Here is an 11,412-nt window from a genome sequence, read left to right as displayed (position 1 = left end):
GAGTATTTTGAGTCAAGCCGAGCTCGGCAAGCCAAAAACCAGCTCGGCTGGGCTCGATTACAGCCCTATTAGCCATCGACCCAATAGATCTCCAATAAAATAATAAAATAAAAAATCTAATGATATGTAGATCACAAGAAAAATTGAAAAGATTGTGTGTGTGTGTGAGTGAGTCAGAACTTGTCAAAGACTCTGCAATCATATTGCTCTCAAAATTTATCCTTGTCCCTCCAAGTCCAAAAAAAGAAGATTACACAAACAAATTAATCCTCCAAGTCCAAAGACTGCCACTAGTTGTTTACATGAGAGAGAGATTTGGGGGAAGGAGAGCTTAAGCTTGTATATGGAAACAAATTTGCATTTCACAAAATCTTATCCACAATAACTACAGGTAAACAAAAAGATTCTGACCGACCGTGCATATTATATTTGACTTACCAGCATTATGCCAGTGCAGGAAAGAATATTTTCATCACAAAGTGGCAGTTCATTAAAAGAAGCGACCAGGGCTAGTCATGTTGGCTCGTTGACAATCACAAGTGCACAGGCTTCTAGATTGTTTTACCACACGCTGAGATCTCCGGGTGTGGAGCTTGATACTTACCAACTTACCAGCCATCTGTTAAATAGAAAACAAGGGTGCATCATAATTTCGAGCTTGAAGTTTGTGACAAGCATTATGATTATTGTTAGATTACTTCTACTATCATCTTATACAAAAACAGAATTCAAAAGACGGAAAATGAAAGAAACATGTCAAACCAAAGATAATGATTTGTTCGAAAAATGGGAGACTCATAAACAAAATGAAAAAATGTCAATTTCCTCAATCGCACAGCAATATTAAAACATCAATTGTTGTGGATTCTATGATATCCTGAAAGACTGGCTTTGCAAAGGGTCAGTGCCTGGGGCATTGGCATGTGCAGCCCAGCGCAATGAGGTTTGAGACCTGAGAGCTGTCACTGCATGCAAAAATGCTGAAAGGTAGGACAGTTTCAAACCCATCCCTCCCAAGATCACACTTACGTGAGACTAACATTGGGACCCTTAAGTACAGAAAGACTGGATCAGCATGGATAATCCTCAAATTAAACTAACCACAAGTGTTTACAGGGCCTAAACGCTCACTTCTCTCATATATTCCAGGAAGGGAATAAATCTGCAGATTATTTGGCAAGGTTGGGGGCAGAAGGTACAAGCTGTCATTGGTGGTCTGCTCGCAAGCTGCCTACACTCCTCAAAGGCATTTTGCATCTTGAAAAAATAGGTCTTCCCACTATACGGCTGGTATAGTCAATGTTGGTTTGCTATTATGTTTCTTGGTTATAATGTTTTGTTTAGTTTTGGTAATGGTGTTGCTGGCTTATGCCTGGGTTATTTGTAATGGTTTTCTCCTACCATAAAGGGGGTATTTTGCAATAAATTTTGGAGGTTCCTTCCTCCGGTTGATAAAAAGAAGAAGATATGTACATACCTAGTATCGCATCGATACAGTTTTATTTAAGAAAAGAAAATGGCTATGCTCCACACCATTATCTCGTAAAATTATGACCACATGGACTTCTCTAAGTTGTAAACAAATTAAGAATCGTCCCTCTGAAATATCTGCTATCTAAAAAACCAGTTAAATGACATTCTGTAGTCACATGGGGGCAAAATAATAATCAGCATAATGTTTCTCGAGCGTTACTTCCTCAAAGGCAAATATTCAACCAAAGGCAAACTTCTTATTTGAGGAAGAGAAGTTACAAACCATTCTCCAAACCAAGTCTTCTGCACCCAAAGGTTGAGCTGGACTGGAATACAGAAAATGTCTTGCATGCTGCAAAAATGAAGATTTGTGAGTAACCTCGAGGAAATGGCTCAATTACCACCCTTATTTAAAAGAAGAATGTTCAAGAGTATATTGTTTTCAAGCTAGAGGTAAACTGTCAATCAAATTATATATGTAGTATGTCTATTTAATCCAATGCATAAAATAAAAACAGAAGAGCTCCAGCTCTAAGAAGCAAAGCACAATTTCACACCCAGTAAAGCCTTTGATCTAGGAAAGAAAAGAAAAGAAAAATATATATCAAAAAATCCATGACACAGTGGAACCAGAATGCTTGAAAAAAAAGTCACAAACCTTGGCTACATTTTGTTGCATTTCTCTAATATGAGCAGGGCTAACAGTTTTTAGAAATGTTAAAAGCCATCCCGGTTGTACAGCATCACTGGATGAAACAAATAAAGCTATCTGCATAGGAGGATAAAGACATCAAAAGCCTCAAGAAATTGCTGTCATATTTAAACAACGGCAACCCATAAAATTTTCAGCTCTCACCTGCCATGTAAAATGGACAAGGCACACCTTTTTTTTATATAGGTAAAATAATATTTGTTTGATCAAGTAAATAGGCAAAGCCCAAGTACACAAGAAGTATACATGGAGAACACCTAGTCCCATTGAGGACAATGACAGAAGCCCACAAGAATCAAGTATGGAAGAAGAAGCATCTAAGATCATCCAGTGAGCATTCTCAATCTTCAAAACTCTGACCATTCCTTTACAGCCAAATATGCCTCATGAGACGTAACGGAATCATGTTCCACACTGCAGCAATTTGGTGATTACCCTGAAGGCCTCTCCAACTAGCGAGGAGATCCACCACCCTCCCTAGTCATTGCCCACGCAAGTCCAGTCCCACTAAAAATCCTATCCCATAAGACCCTGGCCACCTCACAGTGAAGCAATAAATGGCCCACTGTTTCACCAATTCTTTTACACATATAGCACCAATCCATAACAAGAAGCCCTTGCTTCCTCAGATTGTCCATGGTCAGGTTTTTCCAAAGAAAAACCATCCAAACAAAGAAGGCACACCTGCCAGCTATACTTACATGTCTAGGGGCCTGATTCATCTACTATCCAATCATTAAGACACAAGTAACAAGAATGTTAACGTTGTTCATTTTACTAAAACATCCCTTTTGTGTCCAACTGTAACTTCTAAACTCAAAACTATGAAGACATAAATCAGGAAAGGAATTTATGCTAATGCAGGGATTTTTAAAGTTAGTTTCCAACTGACTGGGTCAATGATGCCTCTTTCAAAATGCTTAACATGAATAAGAACAAGTGTATTCCCTCACTTAATCAATAATGTTTTTCCTTATGGCTTCAAGAGAAGAATCAAGGGATGGAAATAACACAACAATCTTTAGGAATGCATGCACACCTTTCTGTAATCAAGTATTCCTTCAAATGGAAGCTCCAACTCGTCACTAACTATAACAGGAATGCATCCACTAACAATAGCGTCAAACAATCTAGCAGATGATGGAGTGTCTCCAGCTGGGTTTAAGCAAAAGATGGACCTGATTACAGACAAAACAACTCAACTACTTAACTGAGCAATAACAAAGAACACCACAAAACACAGTAAGCATCTATTCATATTACCTGCGCATGCCATTCTGGGCTGCTTCTTTGCCTCCCTCTCCAGCTGTTCCCTCCTCTATAATTACATCCCTGGCACCACTTAATTCAGCTACAAGTTTAGCACGTATTTTTCCTCCCTGAAAGTATACCAAAATAACAGCATAACCTTGAAACATAAAAATCCACACAAGCAAATAAAAGTTGGAAATGCCTATAAAAAGAGCAAATAAAAGTTGGAAACACATGAATAATTTGACAGAGAAATAGAAAGTTCTGTTATCAAGAATCATAATTTAGAGACATCAAAAGCCAGGAGTTAAAAGGAAAAGATGAAAAAACCATCAAAAATTCTGGCCAATGAATGTCGTGTTTAGAGACATTATCTGCCTTTCCATACTAGAATAAATAAAAACATAACTCACAGATAACTATCTTCTCCTTTGTCTTTTCTTCCCGGGGCGTTTCTTTTATGTCCCTATTCTTCCCTTAAATTTGTCCATTGGACTGATTTGGACACCCCAAAATAGCATCAGATGAATCAGCTACAAAACACCATAGTTTAAAACCTTGTTTGGGCTGTTTGAAATATGTTATACATATTTCTATGAGTAACAAGATTTCATTATAATGCACAAAAGGTGCAACCCAAATACATAGGAAGTATACAGAGATGCACCTATCTAGAAAGAGATAAAATACAAGAAAATCATGTAAATTAAGCACATTAAAGTCTAAAGAAGTTGCCCAAAGTAGAGTATTAAGAAAATTCTTGAGCTCATCCATCGTCCATTCACGGTCCTCTTTCTTTACTTTTCTTTTTTCTCTCCAAATACACCGACAAGTACGAGCCATTTTGTACACTCTCAATAGTATACTCCCTATGTACATGGGCTTCGCCTATTTCATCGAATTAATAAAATTTTCTTTTTACTTATAAAAAAATATTAGTAATGCTCCACTGTATTTCTTGAAAGATTCAACAAAAGTATATTTATCATGAATTGCAGCAGCAATCAAATCTCACAAATTCAGGACATTCAACTCATGCCACACAAGAAAACCAGGTGCCCAGTCAAACCCTCACAAAGATTAGCTTTAACTCCAGGAGTTCTAACACAAACCAATGAAATATAATCATCGTACCAATCAAAAAATATATATATAATCATTGAATAGCAAATATTCTTACAGCATTTCTTTTAAGACGCCCCCGGAAAAAGAGTAGTGTGGTTCTCTTTGAATAACTTTCCTCTAAGCATTTGGCATCACATAAATCAAGATTGGGAACGTAAGGAAGAATTAGGTCTTTCTCCAGAAAAACCTGTCCCGGCTTGTACCTGAAAGTCAGAAGAAACGTCACTTGATTACAGTTAATGAATAATGAACTTCTAAAATAAAATATAGGTTCCTTTCCAACTGAGAGAGTCACCAGTTCCCTGTGGAGTCCATATCTGGTAGCAGCCAAATTGCATTCTTCATGAATTTGCGAACAGATTTAAAAGACCAGGGATGATGAACTGGAAGTATGTGATCTCTTCCTCCAGATCGCTTCCATGCAGGCTGATCTGTCACCCAATTAAGAGCATCCTATTCCACAGGTAAAAGTATTGTCAGAGTTTTAGGAAAAATAAGATAATTCTATAAGAAATTCAAAGAGAACCACAATACTCTCTTACTGGTGGTACACGTAAATGCATTCCTAGGGTGAGCACACCTAAAATTTTCCACAGCAATAGTTTGATGCCTGATTACTCAATGATAGTAATCTACAGTATTTTATATTCAGTTACCAAGGTTCAAATCAAATATACAAAGCCCTCCATCCTTGCACCCAAAAGGCATGGAACTTCATAAGTAATCTCAACTGTATCCTGAGACAAAGTTCATGCAACAGACAACATAATGGGGTTCATACCTTGTCGATTTCACTGGCAAATCGTACTTGTCTGCCTCAGAAAAAGATAAATAACCTTCCCTTTTTGGGTTGTCTCGTTGTATATTGAAACTTTCCAAAAGTTATGTTAAAATGTTCAATTTGTCTGCATTACCATCACCTTTAATCAAAAAGCAAATATTTTTTTTTTTTTTTTAATTGAAGCCCTGCCATAAACAATTTTTCAAGACGATCAACAAATTTTTTTACCTTTCAACTTTTTCATCAATTATGTACCTTTTCCTCTACATTGGAATCGAAAATGGGAATTGGTCTGATACAAGTTTATATTCACTCACAGAGACAAGTAAATAAACAGTAAATTAATATCAATATACAAAGGGATGTACAGCAATAATACATTAAAGTAAAACTTGGAAGATCACTCACACCCTGTAAAGCGCTTTGCACTGTTGTTTCTCCAGTAAGAAGAAGCTTATGGTGGTGAAGAATGGTATGTAGAAGAGGTCTGCCTCCTCCTGCCTATCAACTCTCACCACACTCTTCAACAGCCTCTCCGATTCCGGAGCAATCAAATCGGCCCACAGCCAGTAATCAATTGAATGCTGCATTCATTTAAATAAATAAATAAAAATTCCATCGCTCCCAATTTGTCTCTACCTTTAACAATAATTATTAAAAAAAAAAAAAAAAACCTGTTCGATTAAGCGGTGGACGGGGCTGCCATTGGAGGTGAGATTGGAGGTGTCTCTATAAGTGTTCCGAAACAGCCAAAGCAGATCGTAGGTGAACTTGCTCGGCATCTCGTACACATAAACCCTAATAGGCATTCCAACGGGGAAGTACGGGTCTCCAATCACCCTCTTGCTCTCTATCCCATACATGGAGTCGTCGAGATCTGTAACGACGTCGTCTGTACCACGGACTAAGCGGGCTGCTTGGGAGGATTTGTGGGCCTGGTGGACTAGGAAGTGCTCCAGCGAAGCGACGAAGGAGGTCTCGGGTTTCAGGGTCGGGAAAGCGTCGGAGGGGAGCGTTCTCGGGGATAGGGAGAAGAGGAAGAAGAGAATGGAGAGAGCAAGGAGAGAGAGAGTAACAAGGAATATTGGGGAGGAGGACCTGGACCTGGTTCTAGGACTCGGTTTACCGGCCATATTCGTTTTCGCCGGAGAATTTGAATGGGAATTCGATTCTTCACATGTTCACACAGTCTACTGTTCTCACCTCTTCATGACTCGCATCTGATATGGTTGGGTTTTTGCGGAGCAAGCTGATTATCATCTCATGTTAATTACAGAATGTCTTTCTTAATGCTAAAAAAATATCGAGAAAATTATATTTTACTCCTCAAATTTCTCACTATTTTTATTAATACAATAACTAAACTATCAAAGTTATTATTTTATCCCAAATTAAATGAAAAGTTATTATATACAAAAATATATATATATATATATATATAAAAGTGATTATACTTAATATAACTCTTTTTTATTATGCAGTAACATAACTCTTTTTTATTATGCAAGTTCTTTTGGGATTCTCTTAAGTTAAAAGAAGAAAACATTATAAGAAAGATAAAATGCTGGAAAATTTTGGTTATAAGCGATTATGTTTACTAATAAGTGCACTCATTTAATGTAATAAGTTAAAAAGTTAGACTTTAATAAAAATTGTGTCAATTTTTTGAATATGAAGATAGTAGTATTGGTATTCAGATCGGTATACGAATTCATTTATATGTAATAAAACTCTTTTATTAGATACATCACGGTAATTGATGACATTGAAAATTACGCAATTGTTTGTCTATTAAATAAAATATTGAAAACTCTTTTATCTCCTCCAACTATTACTTATGGGTTAGTATTTTAGAATTTTGTTACGTACAAGTGAATTCATATGCTAATTTGCATATCAATACTGTTACCTTTATATTTAAAATTTAAATTAGCATCATTTTTATTTAAAATTTTATCAAAACGTAAGATAAACTCTTGAGGCCGGTTTGGATGTCATCTTTCTTATTTAGGCTCTACGGTAATTTAGTCTGTTTATCTAAAATGTATGAGTTGTTTTTTATTTCATTTTTGGGTTTTGAAGTTAAAAACGTAAGATAAACTCTTAAGCCCGGTTTGGATGTCATCTTTCTCATTTAGGCTCTACGGCAATTTAGTCTGTTTATCTAAAAGGTATGAGTTGTTTTTATTTCATTTTTGGGTTTCGAAGTTAATAATTGACATAAACAGTAAAAAGTTAATTAAATAATGTATGTTGAACCCAAAGTTTCAAGTTTTGTGTAATTATATATCTATATATGGATTTTGATGATAACAAATGAATTCAAAAAATAAAGAAGTCTCAAGCTCACAATGGAGTCAAGCACATCAAGAAAACAAACATGAGCAAGAAGGGAACAAGTTCACATTAAAATCATAGAGTAATGTTATAAATCTATTAAAAATTCGAAATTAGGATTAAGGCTCAAAATTAATATTTTATCATAAAGTATTAAAATATATTTTCCACATGTGCATGAATATTTTGAAAATTAAATTTGAAAATTTTGAAAGATGATTGATTGTCATATTTCACATGTGCATACCTTGATTAAAGGGTTAAACTTTGAAAATATTAAAGATGATTGATTGTCATCTTTCACGTGTGCATATTTTATTCGAATATTTTCAAAAGTGATTGATACTTTTTTTGACTTATGTAAAAGATAGATGATTTTATTTGAAAATTTTGAAAAGTAATGTGTGCTCCTTTTGTCATATGCAAAAAGTAAAAGATTATGTTTGAATTTTTTAAAAAGTAAAGTGTGCTCCTTTTGTCATATGCCAAAAGTAAAAGATTAGGTTTGAAATTTTTGAAAAATTAATGATTTTGAAAAATTAATGATGTAGTCTTTGACAATTGAAAAATAAGAACCTTTTATTTGAATTTTTTGAAAAAGTAAATAATGTTATCTTTGACATGTGAATCTTTTTAAATTTGAATATGAAGTCTCATATGCCTATAAATAGATCATTTGAAAGATTCACATTCACAACATCCAGAACATATAACATTCATTCAAAGCTTTCATTTTCTCTTCTCTAAGTATTGAGCATTAATCCTTATTCATTTTGAGAGAGATATAGTTTGCGTTGTATTATTCTTATTTCACTCATTGAAGAGTATTTTCTGATAACCTATCCACTATCAGCTCTTGTATCAGTAAAAGGGTGTGTATAACTCTTATGCGTGTAGAAAGTGTTCTACATAGGGAATAGTTGAATCACCACGTGTAAGGTGATTGCAAGTGTAGATGGTGTTCTTCACGGATCCTTTATAGCGGCATTGCTCAAATGTGTAATAAATTTCTATCTCCACCTGAAAGAGGTTGAATAGTGAATTTGGGAATTTTCAAGGGTGGCTTGAGGCGAGGACGGGGCCGAACCTCGTTAACATACTGAGTTTGCTTCTCTCTTACCCTTACTCTTTATATTTATTATTATTTCATATTTTGTTTATATTTTATATTGTATATTTGATTTATAATTGTTATTTTTTTTAATATAACTAAATTCATCCCCCCTCTTGTGTTAGTCATCTGGGCAACAATTGGTATTAGAGCTAAGAGCTCTATTATAAGATTAACTATCTTTTGAGTTAAGATCTTATGGCTAACATTGTAGTTTCATTTGGTGAAGGTCAATCTAGCAGTCGACCTCCACTCTTTTGTGGAGACAATTCTGGAAAGTTAGAATAAGAATATTCCTTCAGGCTCAATGTCGAGAAATCTGGAAATGCATTGTAAATGGACCTTATATTCCAACAAAAGTAGTTGATGGAATAAAGGTCAAAAAGGAAGAAGAAGAGTTTGATCGTGAAGACGATAGACTTTATACTTTGAATTTAACTGCTATGAATTTATTATTTAATGCTCTCAATGGAAATGAGTTTAATAGAATAATGACTTGCGCTACGGTAAAAGAAATTTGGGATAACTTGGAAATTACTTATGAAGGAATTTCGCAAGTTAAGGAATTAAAAATTTATATTCTTACTCATAAATATGAAATGTTTAAGATGAATGATGATAAATCTATTTCTAGTATGCACACTCGTTTTACTAACATCATAAACAGCTTGACATCTTTTGGCAAAGTTTATTCTAAGGTAGAGATAGTAAGAAAAATTCTTAACTCTCTACCAAAAAGCTGAGAATCAAAAGTGACAGCGATTCTTAAAGCTAGAGACCTCAAGAAGCTCGAAGTGAATGAACTCATCGGGTCACTTATCACCCATGAGTACACATTGAAAAGAGGAGAAGAAGAAGGAAAGCCAAAGAAGAGCTTGGCACTTAAAGCTATTCCTCATGAAAATGAAAGTGATGAAGATGAGGAAAATGAAGATAAAGATGAAGAAGTTGTGATGATAACAAGAAGAATTTAGAGGTTCTTAAATAAAAATAAAACTCCTCCGAAAAAATCCTTCAAAAAGTTTTCCAAGAAAGATTCAGGTAAAAATGACACTTTAATTTGTTATAAATGCAATAAACCTGGTCGTATCAAGTCAGATTATCCTCTGCTAAAGAAAGATCGAAACAAGGGCAAGAAAGCAATAAAAGCTACATGGGATGATGATTCAAGTAGTTCAGATAGTGAAGTAAGCAATGGAGAATCAGCAAATCTTTATCTTATGGCTAAAGATGACATTGAGATAACAAATCTTGATAATATTGAAGATCTTTCATATGAAAAATTATAAAATGTTTTAGAAGAGGTATATGAGGAATTTGAAAAATTGGGTATCAAGTATACTATTTTGAAAAAGAAAAATTATTCTTTAACAAACGAAATTGATATTTTAAGAAAAGAAAGTATCATTTTGAAAGATGAAAATCTTGAGTTGAATAAGAAGAAAACTGATTTAGAAAATATTGTTGAAAACTTTACGAATGTAAAAAAAATTTTAAAAAACTTCTTGGTAGTCAAAGATGTGTTTTTGATAAGGCAGGTTTGGGATATATGCCAAAACAAAAATACAAATCTTATAAAAATTTCTTTGATAATCCTTCTACATCAAAGTCCAACATTCAAAATTTTTTTCATAAAAATAATTTTGTCAAAAAAAGATATTATTATAATTACTCAAGTTCTTCATATATGTCAGATGCTATTTGTAATTTTTGTAATAGAAATGGTCATAATTATCATGCTTGTCCTATTAGAAGAAAGCATATAATGACTATTATGGTCATATGGATATCTAAAAATTTTATTTCTTCTAATACTAATAAATAAAGGACCCAAATAACTTGGGTACTAAGAAAAATCATTATAATTGTTTTTATAGATATGCATGAAATCCTCCACAAACAAAAACAAATAGTTTTTAGATTGTGGATGTTCAAGACACATGATGGGAGACAAGACTAAGTTTTTTTTATCTTAGATCTAAAGAATAAGGACACGTAACATTTGGAGACAACTCAAAAGGGAAGATCGTGGGAATAGGTAAAATTGGTAATGAATCTTCTCTCATAATTGAAGATGTTCTACTTGTTGAAGGTCTAAAACATAATCTTTTGAGCATAAGTCAATTATGTAATAAAGGATTTACAGTTACTTTCAAAATAGATAAGTGCATTATTTTAAATGATCATGATTGTAATATTTGTTTTATTACTTTTAGAAGTAACAATGTTTATACAATCGATTTTGAAGAAATTACCTCACAAGATGTTATTTGCTTTTCAGCTCAAAATGAAACTAGTTGGCCATGGCATAGAAGATTAGGTCATGCCAACATGGAACTTATTTCCAAACTTTCAAAAAATGATCTTGTGAGAGATTTACCAAAAATAAATCTTCTTAAAGATAAAATTTGTAAAGCATGCAAATTTGGTAAACAAACAAAAATTTCTTTTAAAACCAATAAACATATTTCCACTATTAGACCATTGCAACTAATACACATGGATCTTTTTGGACCAAATAGAGTTGTAAGTCTAGGAGGAAAATATTATGCATTTGTTATTGTTGATAATTTCTCTAGATATACTTGAGTCATTTTTTTTGCTCATAAAGATGAGACACAT

General features: G+C 33.8%; 1 protein-coding gene across 1 annotated transcript; it reads right to left on the bottom strand.

The window, feature by feature from the left end:
- Nucleotides 1–180: 180 nt before the first annotated feature.
- Nucleotides 181–6,605, bottom strand: LOC122309421 (probable arabinosyltransferase ARAD1). The gene is made up of 9 exons (XM_043122905.1): nt 6,017–6,605; nt 5,753–5,926; nt 4,857–5,014; nt 4,617–4,764; nt 3,449–3,564; nt 3,225–3,363; nt 2,132–2,242; nt 1,757–1,825; nt 181–619 (listed from the first exon to the last, which is right to left on the bottom strand). The coding sequence occupies exons 1-9, from the start codon at nt 6,473–6,475 to the stop codon at nt 491–493; spliced, it is 1,503 nt and encodes a 500-aa protein (XP_042978839.1). The 5' UTR covers nt 6,476–6,605; the 3' UTR covers nt 181–490.
- Nucleotides 6,606–11,412: the final 4,807 nt, after the last annotated feature.

The sequence above is a fragment of the Carya illinoinensis genome, chromosome 5 (assembly GCF_018687715.1).
Source record: "Carya illinoinensis cultivar Pawnee chromosome 5, C.illinoinensisPawnee_v1, whole genome shotgun sequence".
Classification (NCBI taxonomy): domain Eukaryota; kingdom Viridiplantae; phylum Streptophyta; class Magnoliopsida; order Fagales; family Juglandaceae; genus Carya; species Carya illinoinensis.
Note: the sequence above shows the minus strand (reverse complement) of the source record. Positions and strands in the feature narration are given on the sequence as shown.